We start from the raw sequence: 21814 nt of genomic DNA, 5'->3' as shown, positions 1-21814 counted from the left end.
GATGTCACACAAAAGTGAAGCCATGAGTTTCATGATGCTTATGCGCATCATTCTTTCATTCATTGCAATAAGCAATGGGGGTAATTTCCCTATCTGTCAGCCAAAGCAAAATGTATGGTAGAATTCTTTGACATCTCTCCCATGTGGAGAGGAATTTTAAGAATAGACTTCTTTGACATCTCTCCCATTTGGAGAGGAATTGTAAGAGTAGGATTCTATGTTTTAATAGTTCTCCTAGTCCTCATACTTGTCGTCCCATGCATATTTGCATGTTTAAAACACGCTATGAATCGGATAGTAAAAGAGGTTTTCCTGGTGCAAACAGAAGGGGGAGATGTGGGATCTCAGCACCTCAGGATGGAGGTGCAGAGAGGCCGAGACCACCCTTGGGGGGCTCGGGAATCCTGGAATGTTGCCAGAAGTGTCTGGTGGCAGGATTTTGATCCTACACAGGAGATGAGACCGGTATGAGGACTGGGAGGAATTCACTGGGTGAATGGTGAAGGGATAAGTTAGTTAAAGTGTAAAACACAGGGTTTAGGATTTTGGTACAGGGGGGTCTAAAGAAGTAAGATGGAGGAATTGGGGCGTGTCCTGTCCTTCTTCTTCTTCTTCTTGGCCTCCATCTTCTGTGGTGGTGGTGGCACTTTGGGATTGGTCATTACTAGAAGTGCACCGGTTAATAAGGGTAGAAGGTATTGGAGAAAAATGATAAATATTGTACACGTAAATTAGGGTATAAAGATAAGTGACCGCCCGGGGGCTTGGGGAGTGTGCCCATGGCTGACTTGCTGTGCAGACCTCTGTCGGGCTGAAAGAAAATCTTTTAGATAAACAATTAATAAACACCAAGACCGAGACAAGATCAGAAGTCTCTCCTCGTCCTTTGAAGCGTCGGCTCTTCAAGGCCATCCCTGGGCCTTTCCTAGGCCACCTAAACAGCACAGAAAACCTTACAAACCTAAACAGCCAGAAAACCTTACAAGTGGCGTCCCTGGACCTAAACAGCCGAGAAACCGAGCAAATGTCGTCCCTGAGAATCACCAGGACATAAATCAGCCGAGCAAGAGAAAAGAAGAACGCCGGAAATTTACAGACACCCGCTCTCCCCTCACATTGCTCCGGGCAGCTGAGGCACAGCGGGAGAAGGAAGGGACACGGCAAGGCAGTTGAGGGTTAAGAGAGTTTTTATTCAAACAACTGCCATAACAAACAGGCTGTCATAAGAACCATAACAAACAGGCAATCCTAACTACCCTAACTAACTACTAGTGCTAACTACCACAATTAACTAGTTGTCCTAACTACTGGAACTGAAAGCTGTCCTCAAGGCCTTCATCTCCTCCTCTGCTCCCTCAGTTGCTTTGCTGCAGTGATCAGAGGGGTCAGGCTGGAGAGAGGCTTGGCTGATGATAAAAATGGGTGCTGCCCAAAGGATACAAAGGAAAGAAATGAACTGTTACTTTCAAGAGTCAAGTTCCTCACAGGCTCTGTTGCAACAGGACAAAGGGAAATGCTTTGAAACTCAGGAGAGGGAAGCAGGCTCAGATTAGATCTAAGGAAGAATTTTTAACCAGCAGAGTGGGGAAACACTGACAGAAGGTGCCCAGAGATGTGGGAGGTGCCTCCTCCCTGGAAACATCCAAGCTCAGGTCAGGCAGGGCTCTGGGCCACCTGAGCTGCTCGAAGATGTCCCCGCTCGTTGTGGGGCACCAGGCCCAGATGAGCTCCAAAGGAGCCTGCCAAGCCACAGCAGGCGAGGATTCTGCTTGCCCTGCGTGTGGAACGCAGCCAGACTGGAGACTGTCGGAGGGGGCCCCACAAGAAAACCCCTCCCTGGCGCTGCTGCTTCCCCTGCAGCCCCTGGCCCTCAGCTGCAGCAGCTCCTGGGCAGCCCAGCGCCGCTCCTCGTCCAGCTCCAGGCTGCACTCGAGGCAGTCCCGCAGCAGAGCCGACAGGCGCCAGGGCTCCTGCAGCTGCAGGGTCCCGTTCTGCCGGATCAGAGCGCGAGCCTGCAGGGAAAGCAAACTCAGCGCTCTGCCAGCTCCCTTCACACCCACACGGGCTCACATCCACCCCGGGGCCTCAGCCCCAGCTCCAGGGGCACTTTCCTCCCTGCCACAGATGCTGCTCAGAGCTCATTTTGCTATGCCAACCAAAAAACCCAAACCCTGGGGCTGCCACAGCCACTGCAACATCCAAATGATCTCGCCTTGAGAGCCAGTTTCATTGGCTGACTCTGTCAGTAGGAACCTCCATCAGAAATAGCCTATTTTGCTTCTCCAAATGGGGACACCAGCTTTACAGGCCATTTTCCAGAGTCAGTGTGGTTTGCCTGTGTTATTTCAGAGGATTCTTACATCAAGTGCATCTCTGCAGTGCCACTGACACTCAAGTAAATGCATTCCTGATGCCCCATCTCAGAAACTGCCAGGCAAGAAACAGGAGGTTTGTGATGCTGAAAGCTCAGGCTTGGTGACACAGAGAAAGTAGCTTGGACTAGGAAAGAAATATGTTAGACTTTGGGAATGTTAAACAATCATCTTCATTTTTTAAACAAGTTTCCCAGTGAGAAGAATCAGGGGGGAGATTGTAAATTTTTCTGGCGTTCTTCTGGCTGATTTATGTCCAGGGACGCCACTTGTAAATTTTCTGCGTTTCTGTTTAGGTGGCCTGGAAAGGCCCAGGGATGGCCTTGGAGAGCCGACGCTTCAAAGGACGAGGAGAGACTTCTGATCTTGTCTCGGTCTTGGTGTTTATTAATTGTTTATCTAAAAGATTTTCTTTCAGCCCGACAGAGGTCTGCACAGCGAGTCAGCCATGGGCACACTGCGAGCCCCTAGGGCGGTCACTTATCTTTATACTCAAAGTTACGTATACAATATTTATTATTTCTCCCCAATACCTTCTACCCTTATTAACCGGTGCACTTTTAGTAATGACCAATCCCAAAGTGCCACCACCACCACAGAAGATGGAGGCCAAGAAGAAGAAGAAGAAGGACAGGACACGCCCCAATTCCTCCATCTTACTTCTTTAGACCCCCCTGTACCAAAATCCTAAACCCTGTGTTTTATACTTTAACTAACTTATCCCTTCACCATTCACCCAGTGAATTCCTCCCAGTCTTCATACAGGTCTCATCTCCTGTGTAGGATCAAAATCCTGCCACCAGACACTTCTGGCAACATTCCAGGATTCCCGAGCCCCCCAAGGGTGGTCTCGGCCTCTCTGCACCTCCATCCTGAGGTGCTGAGATCCCACATCTCCCCCTTCTGTTTGCACCAGGAAGATCTCTTTTGTTATCCGATTCATAGCGTGTTTTAAACATGCAAATATGCATGGGATGACAAGTATGAGGACTAGGAGAACTATTAAAACATAGAACCCTACTCTTAAAATTCCTCTCCAAATGGGAGAGATGTCAAAGAAGTCTACCAGCTGATCGATCCATGATCCTGTGATCTCGCCAAGTTTATTTATGCTGTCCTTTATATTTTTGATACTTTCATGAATTGACCTTGAATGATCTGAGAGATTCATGCAGCACATCCCTTCAAACTCTTCACACCCATGTCCATGAGCGAGCAATAGATAATCGATCGCCGCTCTGTTTTGAAGAGTCGCCTGCCTTGTACCACTGATGTCTTTTAACATGTCATCCAATGAGACAGACACAGACCGTGCATGTTTGCTCAGCCAACAACCCATGCGGTCGATTTGAGTTAAGGCTACCCCTGATGCTGTTTGAGGTGAGAAAATTGCGGTAGCAATACTCGCTTTCTTGTCCCAAGAAAACATTTTATCATTGCAATCTGCCGCATATTGTTCTATTGATCTTTTTTCTCTGCGTTTTTTCTCCCTTAACATGTTCAAATCAGGCGATAGTATTGAAATTTCCCCAATGCTGCATGGACCTCCCGTGGCATTAGCAGGAATGCCGTGCCAAATTCTGTCTCCGCAAATTAAGAACAAACCCCGTGGCAATTGCACTGGGACTTGGACCGATCCTTTGGTAGTTTTCCCTATATATTTACACCATGCTGACGCATTCTTATAGAATTCATGAATGGGAGTCAAATCAACAGTTTTCGCCTTTGTGACATTCGGAGTCTCAAACTGCATGCAGAGTTCCATTGTCATGGACCCAAAAATCTCCAATTCCTGAGGTTCTGTAGAAGCCACAGGAAGTAGATGTGTCCAAGCACACCACTCTTTCACAGGATCTTTAATGATCTGCGAAATGTTAACTGCGGAGTGCCCTGGAACTGGCCATTCGTCCACTGGCAATCCAACCATGCATGCTGAAAATGGTTTTCCTGGCCTCGAATGTGTCAGGCAAATACTATCTAAATTTGCTGCCTGAGCTAAAGTCTCCCATACATTTTGCCTTGGTTGAGTAATAGGTAAATTACCCCCATTGTTTACTGTAACGAATGAAAGAATGATGCACATAAGCATCATAAAACCCATAATTCCGCTCCTGCGTGAAATTATTATTCTGTTTTCCATTCAAGACCCTAGAGAAGATTCGCCCAAAGTCTTTAGCTTCTTTTTATTTTTCTTCTGAATCGTTCACTGCCGTCTGAGTCTCGACTTCCGTTTGAGTGCTCGTCTCTTTGTCTTTTGGATCAACTTTCTCGTGTTCTCGTGTTCGGAATGGCTTCACGTGCCGTGCCGACACCCACTTCAGACCTCGATCTGTGGAGATACAAGCGAAACCCTTGCCCCAAGTGATTAGTTTGAAAGGACCTTCTATTTGTCCTGTCTCTGGGTTTCTGATCAAAACTAAAGGATTTTCCTTTAGCCTTGCCTGTGTGCTATTCAAAAAATGTCTCACGATTGGTGGATTAGGTTCTGAGGATGAGCTATTTAGGAAATTCAACACATACAGTGCCTTATTTAATTTCATGTGAGGTGTTGCCTCTGGTTCACCCCTTCTCTGTCTGTCCAGAAGGGATTTCAGGGTGTGATGTGTTCTTTCAATGATTGCCTGACCTGTGGGTGAATGTGGAATACCAAACGTATGTCTGACACCCCACCTCTTCAGGAATCTGTCAAGCACCCTGCCTGTATACGTTGGCCCATTATCTGTTTTTATCTCCTGAGGCACACCTAACGCTGCAAATGCTTGCAGGAAATGTCGGCAAGCATGGTCTGCCGTTTCCCCTGCATGTGCTGATGCAAAGACTGCTCCTGAGAACGTATCTACAGAAACATGAACATTTTTGAGCCTTCCAAAAGATGGATATTTTGTGACATCAGCCTGCCACAACTGAAGACTTTGCAGCCCCCGCGGATTAATGGCTCCGGTAGAGGAAGGTGGCTGCACAAGCTGGCAATCTGGACAGGCACTAATGATTTCCCTCGCCTGACTCTTTGTGAGGCGAAAGGATTCCATTAGCCCCTGCACATTCTGGTGAAAGAATGCATGACTTAATCTTGCCTGCTCAAAAATGTCCGGCAGTGTTTGTGAAATGGGCATCGTCAACCTGTCCGCCCGAGCATTCCCTTCCGCTAAAAACCCCGGAAGTGTTGTGTGCGCTCTAACGTGTGTGATAAAATACTTTCCTTCCCTGCTCTCTAGCAGCATTTTCAAGCTTGTCAGATATGAGTATAGAACCTCATTACTGACTTCTTTCAAGAGCGAACCTTCCAATCTCCTGACCACACCCGCAACATACGCGGAGTCTGTCACCAGATTGAGAGGTTGTTCAAACAACTGAAATGCTCGGACAATGGCTGCCAACTCCACAATTTGTGGAGAGCCCTGCACCATCCTCACGTCAGATTCCCAATCCCCTGTCATTGAGTCTCTCCACGTGATCACTGACTTGTGTGTCTTTCCTGAGCCATCCGTGAACACTGTGATCCCGTCCAAAGGCTCTTCACTCATTTTTGGTTTTGCTCTATAGCATATCTGCGATTGCAGTATTCTATGTCGCGGAAAGTGGACTGTACAAGTTCCTGGGAATGCCAACAACGCGATTAACAGATCTTTCGATTGTTGCATCGCCCAATCGAAATAGTCTCGCTTCAGAGGTAGTCTGATGATTGAGAATTCTCTTCCTGCCATCGTCAGCAACCTTGTTCTTGCCTTTATGATGATCTGTGCTGCCATCTCTAAATCTGTAAGAATTGTTTTTGCGGGCCTGTGTGGTAAGAAAATCCACTCTATGATTATCAAAGAATCCTTTTGCGATTCGTCCCATTGGAAGATCAAACCATGGAACTGTGTTTTCTTCCCCAGCACTGCCAACTGAAAAGGCAACGTTGGAACAAATCGATGTGCCTGCCTTTTCTGTATCGCGTCTGCGACTCTCTCCAACTCCTTTTTCGCTTCTGGCGTGAGTGTTCTGGGAGACCGGATGTCTGCGTCTCCTCTCAAAAGATCAAGCAGCGCTGGGATGTCGCTGTTCGTGATTCCCAAGACTGGCCTCATCCAGTTGATTTCTCCTAAAAGCTGTTGCAGATCATGCAAATTGCTGACCTTGGTGCTGATCTCCATTTTTTGAGGTTTTATTGTTCTTTCTGAAATTTTCCACCCTAGATATTTCCAAGGTGCAACCTCTTGAATCTTTGAAATGCTGATTTCCAGACCTGCCTTTTGCACCTCTGCAATCACACAGTCACGAGCTTCTTGCAGCTCCTGCCGTGTTGACGCTGCAATAAGCAAATCATCCATGTAATGAATGATCTTCACCTTCGGAAATTTCTTCCGCGCTGGTGCCAAAGCTCGTGCCACGTACCATTGACAGATTGTCGGAGAATTTTTTAGACCTTGCGGAAGAACGACCCAATGGTACCGCTGCAGAGGCGTTTCCCTGTTGATACTCGGAACTGAAAAGGCAAATCTCGGAGCATCATCTGGATGGAGTGGAATACTGAAAAAACAATCCTTGAGGTCAATGACCACAAGCTGCCAATCTCTGGGAATCATTGAGACAGATGGAAGTCCCAACTGAAGGGGTCCCATGTCTTCTATGACTTCATTGATCTTCCTGAGATCGTGTAACAATCTCCATTTGCCCGATAGTTTTTTCTTGATGACAAACACTGGAGAATTCCAAGGGCTGTCCGTTGGCTTGATGTGTCCTTTTCGCAATTGCTCTTGGACCAGGTCTTTCAAAGCACTCAATTTTCTTCGCTCAAGGGGCCACTGATCCACCCAAACTGGATCATTGGTTTTCCATGTCAGCTTCAGTGTGGCGAGTGCTGCAGTGACCCCTATTAAAAATCCACCTCAATCTTCGCGCCCCATTGTGCCAAAAGGTCCCGACCCCAGACTGTGATCGGCTTTTGGACGACAAAAGGACGAATGATCGCCGTCTTGTCTCCTGGTCCTGTGACAACGACAGAATTCTCACTTTGCAGACACAGAGATGCTCCCCCTATGCCTGAGAGAGAGCCCAATGGCGCGACCAAGCTCCAACTGCGTGGCCAAAAGATGTACGATATTACCGTTACATCCGCCCCTGTGTCGAGCATGCCTCTGATCGCTATTGTTCTGTCCCCACATGTCAATTGGCATGTGAGCGTGGGTCGGTCTCGACCTATGTGTTTCACCCATGTTGTATGTACTTCAACATGTTCCTTCATAGGGAAACCTTCTTCGTCGAAGATTGACATGACCTCTCCAACTGCGTGTGGCGGTAATGCGAAAGCTCTCGCAACCACAGTGTTTTCTGGTACAGTCAATGGTGGACGAAGCGCTCTTGCCAAAACTGTTAATTCTGTATTTTTGTCCGCTGAGATGACTGTTGGATAGACAATAAGTCCAAGAATACTGCATTTGTCTTGTCCGATTATTAAGAAATCTTGTTTCTTATATGAGTCCCCGCGGATACCCGTTGGTATCTCTGCATGACTTTCGTCTAAAAAGCATACTAGTTTTGAAGCTGCCAGTGCACACTGTGCCCCTGGTGGGAGGAGGTCTGGGTCACTGTGGAATCGACTGAGGGTTTTGCTGAGGGCATCTGCTTGTCGCTCACTGATGATTGCCCCGTCTGCTCTTGTGACACCGCCAGTACTTGTGTCTGAGCGCGCTGGCAAGTTATGGGCGCGCTGAGCTTTCCGTTTCCCGGACGCGGTAACGGGTTTCCGTCCACGTCTGTCCGGGAATAACATTCTTTTGCTGAATGTCTGCCTCTTCCGCACCGCGCACAAACTGGCCTTTCCGCCTTCTGTGCTGGCGCTGGCGGATTTGTCCGTGGACAATTCCTTTTCATGTGGCCAAACTCCCCACATTTGTAGCATTGTCCTCTCGGGGGATTGTTCCTTTTCTGCATCGTTGCAAGAACTTTGTTGATGTTCTCGTCCTGCTGTTGCAGTATTTTTTCGAACATCTTTTCCAGTGTCTTGTTCTCTGCTTGCCTTTCTGAATGTCCCTTTAACTGTTCTTCCCATTCCTCTCTTAATTCACTCTTCACAATCGCTGCGACATGCTGAGGCGTTCCCACCTTGCTGCATGCCTCCACCATCTCTGCCAAGGATGGCCGTCCTGGCATGGTGCTGATGACCCGTTGACAATCCGGGTTGGCATTGCCAAAAGCTAAACTCTCCAAGAGAGGTCTCTTCGCTTCTTCGTTCGTCACTTGTCGATCCACGGCTTGCGTGAGTCGATCGATGAACGACATGAATGGCTCTGTGGGACCTTGCCTGATGCAAGAGAACGGGACTTCTGGAGCTCCTGTTGGTGTAATTTGCATGATTGCCAATCGCGCTGCTTCTTTGATGTCACTCAGCACTCTTCGTGGAAGCCGCGCTGCTTGCTCCCCTGGGTTGTCATCTGGAGGATCTCCGGATCTCCTGCTAACTGCCCTTCTGTGAGGTTCGCGTTTGGCCCGCCTTGATATCTGTTCCGCAATTCAGCAAGATATTTTCTCCACCTTTTTTCCCAGACAAGACTTTGCGTGTCAGTAAGAATCATTGCCACAATACTTCGAATGTCATATGGTGTGAGGTCATATGTAGCGAATGTTCCTCTCAATAGCTGCTTGAAGTATTGTGAATTCAGCCCAAAAGTTTGAGCTGCCTTCCCCAAGTCTTTAAGTGTCTCGTGACCCATCCTTTCCCACCTTGGGTTCTGCCCCTGGGCATCATATGTCACTGGCATTGTCAAATCTCCTGATCCTGGAAATAAGTGCTTTTCTTTTGCTAATGCTTTTCTAATCTGTTTCCAGTCCATCGTCTTCACTGGCTCTTCAAATTCCTCTTCTTGAGGTTCCATGGGGATTTGCATGAACAATGGTGTTGTGGATGTCATCGGTGATTCATTGTGCCTCTTTTCTCGCCTTGAGGTTTTTGGCCTCGCTCCTAAATCCGAAAAGGAAACTCGAGGATCCCGTTGATATTTCTTTTTCGCTGCATCAACTGAATGCAAGAAGATTTTTGCTGCTTCTGCTGCTGACAGCATCCATGTCGGAACACCTTCCGATGCTGTGATCCTTATGACATCTTCCCCTTGTAGTTGTTCTTCATCTGAGCTTTCATCATCTTCATGAAATCCCGAAGTCGATGGATAATCCCTTTGTTGTGTTAATATTGTTTTCTTTGAAGTGGTTTTCTTTTTATATAATGTTGGAAAAATTTGCTGCATTGTTGCAGTCTCGCCATGAGATGGCGCTGTGGCTCCGCCAAACCGGTCCGGCATGTCGTGCGCTTCTGTCCTCCTGTCACTAGGTGGCGCTGTCACCGGCCTCCCCAGCTCGGATGACGGAATGATCTCGACTGCCCCGGTTCCTCTTCCGGTCGGCTACCGTGTCGGCGATCTGCTTTGTTTTTAATTCAACTGAAAATGGAACTTGAACACCAGAACGTCTCCCTTGAAGGGAAGGGACTGGGACTCCGAGGATTTCATCCGAAGGTATCAACTCTGGAGAGGGTGTGGTGCTGGGGGACGTAGAGTCCCGAGCACGGCCCCTCGTCACCCGAGACGTCACAAGGGATTGAGCCCGCCCCCGCCTGCGCTCTACACTCTGCGCATGCGTGCTCTGTGAGCTGCTCCCTGTCTCTCCCGAGCTGATGTCACTCTCCCCCTCCAGTTCCACCTCCGAGGTTTCTTCCCCTCGGTCCGTCCCTGACTCTGTCTCCTCCCCCTCTGACGTTGTGTCCACTCCCGCCAGTGTGTGTACAGCCCGCCCCCCCGCCGGCACCCGGGTTCGCTCCGCGATCCGAGCCGATCTCCGCACCAGGTCTGACGTCACAACCGCGCGCCTCCCGCGTCTCACTACGGTGGCCCTTTGGGGCTGCGCATTTTCCCCCATTTCGCCGCCCGTGTTTACCGCCTCCGCGCTGGTTTGTGACTCTCGCCCCCGGTTTTTGCGAATTTTGCTCCCCGCGCGTTTTTCTGCTACCCTGCCTGTTGGGGCGGCCGCCACCCCCGGCGCTGTGCTGACAAAAGCCGCGCCTGCACTCGCGTCTCCTTTTTCTGTCTCTTCACCCGCGCTCCCCGCCAGCTCCGTCGCTGCCGCGCCGTGCCCCCCGCGAGGAAGCGCCTCCCCCCCCCGATCCCTTCTCTTCCCCCTGCACCCCCCCCTCCGATCCTGACTCCCTTATAGTCTCCGGAGTTTCAGGACGCTTTAGGAGCTTCTTGGGGTTTCTGGGTTTTGGGACCGGGGGCTTTAATATTATTTCCTGCTCTCTTTTCTCGAGAGCCCTTTCCCCTGGCTTCTTGAGGCCAGAAATTTTTTCTCCTGGAGCATTGCCCCCCACCCTCCTTTGAGGATGCCGCAACTTTTTGTTGCTCTCCCAGTCTTTTCGACTGTGCCGAGAGATGCCTTTCTGGCATCAATCTTGCCGGCGAAAGCAGCTTTAACGCTGTCTCGTCTTTTTTTTTTTTTTTTAAGAAATATAAGTATCTATTAATTTCCTGCCAAAACCCCACTTCGAATAGCAGGCATGTTTCGGCCAGTGGGTAATTAAGCCTTGCCCACAACAACAGCTGTTTTAATTCTTTTCTTGGGATCCCTTCTGTATATGCTTGAGCCACGCCTTGTAAGGCGGACAAAATTTGTTTTTGCTCCTGGGACAGTGTACCCCCCATATTCTTATTTTTTGGCCTTCTCACCGACTCTGTCGTCAGAGCTGTCCGGAGGCTCCTGTCTCTGTCCAGCAGGTCACAGGAGAAGGATCCAGAGGCGCCTTCTGGTTCCGATCCGGGCTGCTCTACGAACTGCCTTCGGCAGAAGCTGAGAGATGGAATTCTCAGTGACTGCTGTTTTTTTGCAGACTCTTCTGGCTGTTTTTTTTTTCTTTTCTTCTTTCTTCTTTTCCTTTTTTTTTTTTTTTCTCAGGCTTCTCTCCTCAGGAGCTGCCCTCTCGGCTCTTCAGCTCTTCAGCTCTTCAGCTCTTCAGGGCTGATCCCCCCCCGAAAGGGTTGGTGGGGGGTGCCCACGCAGCGAACGCCACTTGTAGGGTTTTCTGTGTTGCTGTTTAGGTGGCCTGGAAAGGCCCAGGGATGGCCTTGGAGAGCCGACGCTTCAAATGACGAGGAGAGACTTCTGATCTTGTCTCGGTCTTGGTGTTTATTAATTGTTTATCTAAAAGATTTTCTTTCAGCCCGACAGAGGTCTGCACAGCAAGTCAGCCATGGGCACACTGCGAGCCCCCTGGGTGGTCACACAGTTACGTATACAATATTTATTATTTCTCCCCAATACCTTCTACCCTTATTAACCGGTGCACTTTTAGTAATGACCAATCCCAAAGTGCCACCACCACCACAGAAGATGGAGGCCAAGAAGAAGAAGAAGAAGGACAGGACACGCCCCAATTCCTCCATCTTACTTCTTTAGACCCCCCTGTACCAAAATCCTAAACCCTGTGTTTTACACTTTAACTAACTTATCCCTTCACCATTCACCCAGTGAATTCCTCCCAGTCTTCATACAGGTCTCATCTCCTGTGTAGGATCAAAATCCTGCCACCAGACACTTCTGGCAACATTCCAGGATTCCCGAGCCCCCCAAGGGTGGTCTCAGCCTCTCTGCACCTCCATCCTGAGGTGCTGAGATCCCACAAGCTTCCCAGAGGAGCAGCTCTGGTTTTTAACCCCTGTGTGTTCTCAGAGGTGTCTCCGAACCTCAGTGGCTACATCAGGTGCCAATATTAAAATCTGAGCACCTATTGGTAACCACAGCATATCCCAAAAAAAAAAAACCTACTTCCTGTCAGTGAAACCACGACAAAATTGTACTCTATCAAAATCAGTGTGATTAAGAAAAATTTGTAGAAGTCAATACATAATAGCAAAAGCCAACACTACCCAGTTATTTATAACAGACCCAGGGGAGGTTTTTCCCTTGCATGGAGCGCTTGGGCCTTCCCTGGGCCCCTTCTGCCCTCGTGCAGAGCCGGTGGCATTTTCCAGCACACCCAGTTTGTAACCAAGAGCCGGGTGCAGCCAAGAAGGCTCCAAGCGCCTCCTTCCAGGCTGACTCTGCAGGGGCCGAGGCTGCTCTGGGCTCTGCCAGGGCTCTGCTGGGGCTCAGCTCTGGGCCAGGCTGGGCCCGCTCTCCCCTCACATTGCTCCGGGCAGCTGAGGCACAGCGGGAGGAGGAACGGACACGGCAAGGCAGTTGAGGGTTAAGAGAGTTTTTATTCAAACAACTGCCATAACAAACAGGCTGTCCTAACTACCATAACTAACTACTAGTGCTAACTACCATAACTAACTAGTTGTCCTGACTACTGTAACTGAAAGCTGTCCTCAAGTGCTTCATCTCCTCCGCTTCTCCCTCAGTTGCTTTGCTGCAGTGATCAGAGGGGTCAGGCTGGAGAGAGGCTTGGCTGATGATAAAAATGGGTGCTGCCCAAAGGATAAAGAGGAAAGAAATGAACTGTTACTTTCCAGAGTCAAGTTCCTCACAGGCTCTCTTGCAACAGGACAAAGGGAAATGCTTTGAAACTCAGGAGAGGGAAGCAGGCTCAGATTAGATCTAAGGAAGAATTTTTTAACCAGGAGAGTGGGGAAACACTGACAGAAGGTGCCCAGAGATGTGGGAGGTGCCTCCTCCCTGGAAACATCCAAGCTCAGGTCAGGCAGGGCTCTGGGCCCCCTGAGCTGCTTGAAGATGTCCCTGCTCGCTGTGAGGCACCAGGCACAGATGAACTCCAAAGGAGCCTGCCAAGCCACAGCAGGCGAGGATTCTGCTTGCTCTGCGTGTGGAACGCAGCCAGACTGGAGACTGTCGGAGGGGGCCCCACAAGAAAACCCCTCCCTGGCGCTGCTGCTTCCCCTGCAGCCCCTGGCCCTCAGCTGCAGCAGCTCCTGGGCAGCCCAGCGCCGCTCCTCGTCCGGCTCCGGGCTGCACTCGAGGCAGTCCCGCAGCAGAGCCGACAGGCGCCGGGGCTCCTGCAGCTGCGGGGTCCCGTTCTGCCGGATCAGAGCGCGAGCCTGCAGGGAAAGCAAACTCAGCGCTCTGCCAGCTCCCTTCACACCCACACGGGCTCACATCCACCCCGGGGCCTCAGCCCCAGCTCCAGGGGCACTTTCCTTCCTGCCACAGATGCTGCTCAGAGCTCATTTTGCTATGCCAGCCAAAAAACCCAAACCCTGGGGCTGCCACAGCCACTGCAACATCCAAATGATCTCGCCTTGAGAGCCAGTTTCATTGGCTGACTCTGTCAGTAGGAACCTCCATCAGAAATAGCACATTTTGCTTCTCCAAATGGGGACACCAGCTTTACAGGCCATTTTCCAGAGTCAGTGTGCTCTGCCTGTGTTATTTCAGAGGATTCTTACATCAAGTGCATCTCTGCAGTGCCACTGACACTCAAGTAAATGCATTCCTGATGCCCCATCCCAGAAACTGCCAGGCAAGAAACAGGAGGGTTGTGATGCTGAAAGCTCAGGCTTGGTGACCCAGTGAAAGTAGCTTGGACTAGGAAAGAAATATGTTAGACTATGGGGATGTTAAACAATCATCTTCATGTTCTCAACAAGTTTCCCAGTGAGAAGAATCAGGGGGGAGATCATCTTGCAAAATGTCTTTTAGAAGCTCCTGCAGAAACCTTGTTGTGTTTGGGGCTGGGATTTGGGGTTGGTGTGGGGTTTTCTTGCAAGGTAACATTAGACCTGATGCACTTGCTTCACATTTCCACGTCATCCTCACAGCCAGATGAGCTGCAACAACATAAATCCCAACGCAAATTGTTGCTGGAGACTGAAGAATATTCATCTGTGTTGAGGCTGGAGTCCTCTGGGAATTCCCTTCCCATGTGCAGAAAGCTCCAGCTGCTGCTCCCAGTGCAGGGTCCCCCTGTGCTCACAGGCCTCTGCAGCCACTGCAGAATTTGCCTCTTACCATGGCCGCCGTTTCCCTGAAGTAAGGAGGTTCTCCATCCACCATCCCGATGGTCACAGTGCCAAAGGCCCAGATGTCCACCTTGGGGCCATAAGGAGATCTGGTCACAACTTCTGGGGCCATCCAGTGAGCAGTGCCCACCATGGAGCTGCACTGGTCCTGCTCAGGGCTGAGCTGAGAGCAGAGGCCAAAATCAGCTGAGGACAGAAACAAACCCTGTCAAAGGCAGCTGGAATGAGGAGACCAAGCACCAAGATTCCCCACTCTCAGTCTGAGAGTGCAGTAGTGAAGTCAGCTGGAAAAGCCCTCAGGGCTGTAGCCAAGGAAAGATGGAACTGGACCCTTTAAGAAACCCTCAGCTTTCATGCAGTGGCTTTTGCTGATTCCCTTGGAGCTTTAGATTCCCACTGCTGCCCCTCTGGCAGGGCCATAGGCAGAGCAAAGGCACTGCTGGCACCCTGCTCCTCTCCTGAGCTCTCTGCAGGGGCAGCCGCTCTCAGCTGGCAGCAGGGGCCGGGCAGTGCCCCCAGCAGCCCTTGTGGGGCTCTGGCCCTCCCTGGGAAGCAGCCCCACACCCGCAGCCCGGGAGCGCCGTGCCTGGCCAGGAACACCCACCCAGCCTGACAGAGCCGTCCGTGCCCAGGAGGATGTTGGAGCTCTTCAGATCCCTGTGGATCACCTGCTTGGAATGGAGGAAATCCAGGCCCTGCACACACTGAGAGAGAACAACGTGGTAAATAGGTGTGATTCATGCTGATAAAATTGAAACAGTAATCAATATTGATACACTAATTAATATTTGGAAATTATAAAACAGTTAAAAGTTGTAATGCCAAAGAAGGAAGGGAGAGGAGGGGCTCTACCCCCCTCTCCTGGCAGATGTTCAAGGATAGGAGGAAAAAGAAAGAGATAACAGTTACTAAAAATTAACTGAGAGAAGTGAACATCTGGTTGGGTCAAAGGAAAATGCCCGCTATAAGAGATTTATTGCTTTGATGCTAAAATGTAGTAATATCTTAGTTTTGGCTTACATTGTACTGGCTTGGTGTGCATGTGTAACCCAAAGGTGAATTAAAGGACAATGAAGAAGACTATAGGGCCTTCATCAGTGACGACCCCCAAAGACTTGTGTGCCACCAAACCGAGTGGCGGCGCATGCGTGGTAAAGGTGGTGAGGAGGGTGGAGACAGAAAAGTGACGAACCAAAAATAGGAGGAGATGGCATTGACACATGGCATATAAGGGGCGACTTTCACTTGGCAAACTTGTACGTGAAGTGGCAAGGGTCATTGAACCCTGCCCTCCGTACCCCGCGGTTGTTTTAGCTTATGCGCTATTATTTGAACCATATTATCCCTTATTTATATATTTGCTAAACTATTTAATTAAAATTGCTGCTACCTTAAATATTGTTTGGGGTTTTTTTATGATGGGATAATTGGGCAAACATAACACCTGCAAGCACAGAAGGACACCTTCTGGGCTGGCTGCTGAGAATGCCTCGGGCAGGAGGATCCTCCGGCAGCGAGCCCAGAGCCACTCTGGGCACTGAGGCCTCCGTGTCCCACAGCAACGGGAACACCACGGGGACGTGGCGCTGTTCCTGTGACATCCCAGCAGCAGCTCATGTAGAAACTGCCTGGAAGGTTCTCCTGTGTCACCAAGGAGCACAAAGAACCCTCCCAGGGCACAGCCCATGGCCCAAAGGGTGCAAGAGGAACTCGGAAAATGCAGCAAACAAGGACATCCCATAGCCCAGCCTGAACACTGAGGAGGAACAAGGACGGCACCAAACCAAAGGAAACGTGACCTTTAGTCACTGATGCTTCTGACTAAAAGCAGCAAGCCTTGTTCCGTCTGGGATCTTTGTTCTAGTTCTAAAAACGAGCAAGGTTCCCCACTCTAAATACACAGAAGGCAGGAACTGGGGAGGAGGTGGGGTTAGGAAGGAGGAGGAGGAGAGAGAGAGGGAAAGGAGGAGCAGGAACAGGAGGAGCAGGAACAGGAACAGGAGGAACAGGAGGTTCCAGTGCCCCCTGTGGCCGCAGCCGCGGGACCATCGCCCCCAGCTCGTCCTGCAGGTGGGCGGGGAGGGGGAGCTCGTCCCAAATCCATCGGGGGGGTCCCCGAGAGGGTTTTTTATTGGGGTGTGTTTGGAGCTCGCAGATTGTGAAATTGACCCCAAGTATCATCTGGTGTCCCTGGGAGGTTTTTTTCTCTGTGTGTGTAGGTTTGGATCTTGCAGGAGCCCAAAGCTGAGCCCCTTGGGGGATCTTTGGGGGCCCACGTGGCCATTGCCCAGTATGGGCAGGGGAGGACATTGGTCCTGGGGACCCCCGGGAGAGCAGAGGAGGGGAACCCCTGGGACCCCCAGAGTGGGGAGAGCAGAGAGGGGCGATCCCAGAGCTGGGGGACCCCGGCAGACTGGAAAGGGTGGGAGCCTGGAGAGGAGGGACCCCTGGGATCCCTGGGATGTCAAAGTAGAACATCAGGGTAGAAGGGACCCCATGGACCCCCAAAAGCCCCTGGATCATCCCTAAGCAGGACGCCGGAGAATGAAGAACCCCTGGAACCACTGGACCCCCATGATCCCAAGGAAAGGAAACCTGTGGAACCCCAAAAGTGGAGAGATCAGCAATAGGGAACTCCTGGGAGAGTTTTTTCGGGCTAAATCTTGATGTGTGGAGATTTTCATGGACACAAGACTCCTGCTGAGTTCCAGAGATGGACCTGGCCAGGAGGAGCCGCTACTCCAAGGTGCTCCCACCTTGGTTTCCCCCAAACCAGGGTCTGTCATTCCCAAGCTGTGGCAAGATGGAGGAGGAGGAAAAGCCCCAGAGATCCCTCACGAGGAGGGGCTGCAAACTCAGCCCAGGGAGGTGTGGGGAGGAAAGAGCCCCCCTGAGCCAGGAAGGCGGCCAGAGATGCAGCCAGAGCTCAGAGCTGGTGGAGAAGCCTCATGGCAGAGAGAAGTCCCACAAGTGCTTGGAATGTGGGAAGGGTTTCAGCTCCAGCTCCACCCTGAAGGAACACCTGAACATCCACACTGGGGAGAGTGTGGTAGTCAGGGAGAGGCGCTGCGGAAGATGTCGCGATGTCACGGAAAGCCAGGACCCTCTGTTCCCCATAGATAAGACCCTCAGTTACTCACAGATAAGAAACTAACAGTAGGAATGTTGCCCCACTGAATCCAGTAACTTTCCACTCCTTACCCAGTACTTTTCCATTCCCTACTAACCATAGGTAAGAAGGACAAACCCCTTTTTGACGTAGAGACCCCCAAGACTATAAGACCCCAGAAGAAGAAGTAATAAACGCCATTTGACCGTCCACCACATTGGTGTCTGCGTGTGTCATTGGCCTGAACGGCCCTGGAGAGTGGGCTGTCGAGCTGTACCTCAGAACCAGGTCGCCTGCCTTGGTATAGAAGGCAACAGGAGAGGCCCTGGGAGTGTGGGGAATGTGGGAAGAGCTTCAGTGGGACCTCTGACCTCAGCAAGTACCACAAGATCCCCACTGGGGAATGGCCCTAGGAGTGTTCGGAATGTCAGAAGAGCTTCAGGTGGGATTCAGAGATTGTCACTCACCAGCACTTCCACACCAGGGAGAGGCCCTGCGAGTGTCCCGAGTGTAGGAAGAGCTCCGTGCATTGCTCCAGCTCCATCCCCATGGGAGAATCTGCCCTGGATGATCCCCAGTGACTCCCGTTGGGCAGAGCCCTGGTGACCCCTGTTCTGGCTGATCCATGTTGGGCAGGGGGAAGGTGTTGGAGAGATTTCTTTCCCTTCTCCTTGTGCTGCTATGATTTGGTTGGTAATAAATTCCCTCCGTGTGTCCAGGCCGGGTCTGATGTGCCCGTGCGGGATTTGCTGCGGGATCTCTCCCGGTCCTTGTTCCCAGCCAGGAACCCTCGGTTCCATTTTCTGTCCCTGTGCGGCTGCGGGGGCAGGGACAGAGCGGCTCTGGGGGTGCCTGGCATCGGGCCAGCGTCATCGCTCGCCACGGACACCCCTGAGATGCCGCGCACCTGGGCACGCATTTCTGGGCTCACCTGAGCTCCCACCTGCCCAGGCCCCAAGGTTCCCCCTGCCCAAAAAACCCCCAGCCCGGGGCTGCAGCGTCCCGGAAAGGCCTCAGCCAATGGCGGCGCAGGCAGGAGGCGGCTTAGCCAATGAGAGCTCGGGTCGTTGCCTCATCGGTTGCCGGGCAGAGCTCGTGCCCCCTCACTGCCCAGAAGCGGCGGCAGCCAATGAGAGCGCGCGGCGCTGCCGAGCCCGCCCTGCTCCGGACTGGCGCTCCCAGCGCAGCGCGGCTGCTTTGGGGCTGCTGCTCCCTGCCCGGCCCCGGCCATGGGGCGAGGGGCGGCAGCTGGGGCCCTGTTGGTGCCACTGGTGGTGCTGGGAGCCCCCCCGGCTGCGGGCGCGGAGCTCTCGGGTGAGCGGGGGTCGGGAGGCGCTGGGACAGGGGGGAAGAAGGGGGAAAAGGGGGCGAAGGGAGGAGGCCGGAACGGAGGGGGAGGAGGAAGGGACCCCCAAAGGGAGAGCGGAGGGGCTGAGGGGTGGGGGAAGGAGAGGTAGCGGTGGGAGAGGGTGGGGAAGCGGGGAAAAGCGGAGGTGGGACACCATATCTGAGCGGGAGGGGCCTGGGGATTGGGGAATTTGTGGGAAAATGGGGAAATGGCATCCCAAAGTGATTTAGGGAGCGGCCGGAGGTGGGAGGGGAGAGGATGTGGAAGGGGAAATGGGGGAAGGGCGGCAAAGAGGAAGCGGCAGCGCGGGCAGGAGTGTCCCATGGCGGCCGAGGGGCACAGGGGGTGCGGAGTGGGGATCCGGAGTGGCACCGGAGCTCTGGGGGTGCTGGGGGAGGGTGTTGGAGAGGCACCCCCCGATCTATGTTCTGCACACACAGGGGTGTTCCAAAGGATGACAAACTCCGAGTGTTACTTCATTAACGCCACGGAGAAGGTGAGGTACGTCCAGAGATCCATCTACAACCGGGATCAGTTCATAATGTTCGACAGCGACGTGGGGCACTTTGTGGGGCTCACCCCCTATGGGGAGAAGTTGGCCAAGCGCTGGAACAGCAACGCGGTATTCATGGAGGACAGACGGACTGCGGTGGACTGGTTCTGCCGGTGCTGGTACAAGAATTTTACCCCGTTCATCAGGGAGCGCCGAGGTGAGCGAGAGGCAGAGCGTGTACCCTCGGGGCCTGCCCTGCCAGTGAGCCTGGAGCCCCTCAAAATCTCCCTGGGCATCGGCCCAGAGCTCTCAGCCCTCCTTGTGCCCACCCCCGGGGTCTCCAGATCCTCCCAGTCCCTCCCAGTGCCCCCCCGCGCGTCCATTTCAGCGACCCGTAAAGTTGACGCTTGGCAACCAATGAGATCGCATCATGTTCATGACTCATCTGTTGCCAGGCGGACCCGCATCGCCGAGTGCCTCGCGCCGGACTCGACCTCCCAGTGCCGCACACTTCATTCCCAGTTCCTCCCAGTGCCACCAAGATCCCTCCCAGTGCCATTCCAGTCCCTCCAAGACCATGCCCAGTTCCTCCCCAGTCTCTCCCAGTCCATTCCCAGTCTCTTCCCAGTTCATTCACAGTTCACTCTTAGACCTCCACCCTCTCTCCCAGTTCCCCCATTCCTTCCCATCTCTCTGTGTCACCCAACTCCCTCCCAGTCTCTCCCACTCCCTCCCATCACATTCCCAATTCATCCGAGCCCATTCCCAGTCCCTCCCACCACATTCCCCAATCCATTCCCTGTCATTCCGAGTCCATTTCAGTCCGTTCCCACTCCCTCTCCAGCCCAGCCCTCCCCTCTCTCTCCCAGCGCCCCCCAGCTGATCCCAGTGTGTCCCCGCTCTCCCTCTCTCTCTCTCCCAGTGCCCCCCAGCGTGTCCATCTCGCTGGTGCCCCCCTCGAGCTCCCAGCCCGGCCCCAGCCGCCTGCTCTGCTCCGTGATGGATTTCTACCCTGCTGCCATCCAGGTGAGGTGGTTCCAGGGCCAGCAGGAGCTCTCGGAGCACGTGGTGGCCACCGACGTGGTCCCCAACGGGGACTGGACCTACCAGCTGCTGGTGCTGCTGGAAACGCCGCCCCGGCGCGGGCTCAGCTACAGCTGCCAGGTGGAGCACGTCAGCCTGGAGCAGCCCCTGAGGCGGCACTGGGGTACGGGGGAGCCCCTGGGGGCGCTGGCAGAGCCGCTGGGCTGTGCTGGGAGCCACTGGGAGGGAGCTGGAGAGAGCCGGGCTGGAAGTGGGAGAAGGGCTGGGGGCTGGGCAAGGGCTGGGAAGGGGTCTGGGGGATGCTGGAGAGGGTGGGATGGGCTTGGGAGGATCCTGGTGGGCCGTGGGAGGGAGTTTGGGGGTGCTGGGTGTGACTGGGAGGGAGTTTGGGGGCGCTGGGTGTGACTGGGAGGGATCGCAGTGAGCCCGGAGGGGCTGGAAGGAGATCGGCGATGGCAAAGCGGGGCTCGCCATGAGCTCGGTTGTGCTGGGCACAGACTGGGAGGGCTCTGGCTGAGTCCTGCTGGGGCTGCCAAGGGACTGCGAGAGGCTTTGGGGCTCCTGGGGTGCTGGGGGCAACTGGGAGGGGGCTGTGGGACGCTGAGAGGGACGGGAGGGGCTTTGGTGGCTCCTGGGCAGGACAGAAAGGGATCGGGGGGAGGTTTCAGGGTGTCCTGGCTGGGCCGGGGGCCACAGGGAGGGCGCTGGGAAGGGCTCGGGGTGTCGGTGAGAGGTTTTGGGGGTGCTGAGCCCTGCGGACCCCCCAGAGATGCCGCCGCCGCCGCCCGCAGCAAGATGCTGACGGGCATCGGGGGCTTCGTCTTGGGCTTCGTCTTCCTGGCGCTGGGGCTCGGCTTCTCCCTGCGCAAGAAGGTCAGGGCGGGTGCCGGGGGTGGCGTCCCCGCCGTGGCGGAGCGTGTGCGCTCCCGCCGGGGCCCCCAGCCCGGTGTCACCCCCTTTTCTCTGCCCACAGAGCTCCTGAGCCGGCGGCGGCCGCAGCCCCTCCCCGTGGGCTCGGGCCCGGCCGGGACCCCCGGCTCCGTCCCCGCTCCACTGATTTTGGGGGGTCCCGTGTCCCCGCCAGCCCCGCTGGCACTCTGCCCCCGCACAGTGCCTGCTCCCAGTGCTCCCAGTAAAGCTTCCCAGTTGGGCCCGGGGCCGTTTATTGGGGGGGCAATGGGGAGGGATTTGGGCAAAGGGAGGGGGACAAATGGTGGTGGCTTGGGAGAGTCTGTCAGAATTTTCCCTCATCTGCCTCACGATTGTCATTTGAGGACCACTGAAGAGAAGACCCCCGCCCCCCGTCTCCTCTGTAGGAGAAAGTCACATGCAACAAGACCCAGAGACCCCAGAGCACAGTGTTCAGTTGCTGTTTTCACAGCTGTTGTTTGCTGTGTGCTACACTGAGCCCAATGAGAAGAACGGGGCACTGTGCCCTTTGTGCAACAACAGCCTTGGAAGCTGTCCCACCTCTCGGCCTGGCTGGACTTCTCCTGAGTTTCA

At 53.2% G+C, this 21814-nt stretch overlaps 1 protein-coding gene and 1 pseudogene across 1 annotated transcript; both read left to right on the top strand.

The window, feature by feature from the left end:
• The window catches only part of LOC131570213 (uncharacterized), a 1483036-nt pseudogene that overhangs the window by 858420 nt on the left and 602802 nt on the right, over positions 1–21814 (top strand).
• Positions 18656–21113, top strand: LOC131570283 (class II histocompatibility antigen, B-L beta chain-like). The gene is made up of 4 exons (XM_058822648.1): positions 18656–18740; positions 19215–19484; positions 20190–20474; positions 21079–21113. The coding sequence occupies exons 1-4, from the start codon at positions 18656–18658 to the stop codon at positions 21111–21113; spliced, it is 675 nt and encodes a 224-aa protein (XP_058678631.1).

The sequence above is a fragment of the Ammospiza caudacuta genome, chromosome 33 (assembly GCF_027887145.1).
Source record: "Ammospiza caudacuta isolate bAmmCau1 chromosome 33, bAmmCau1.pri, whole genome shotgun sequence".
NCBI lineage: Eukaryota > Metazoa > Chordata > Aves > Passeriformes > Passerellidae > Ammospiza > Ammospiza caudacuta.
Note: the sequence above shows the minus strand (reverse complement) of the source record. Positions and strands in the feature narration are given on the sequence as shown.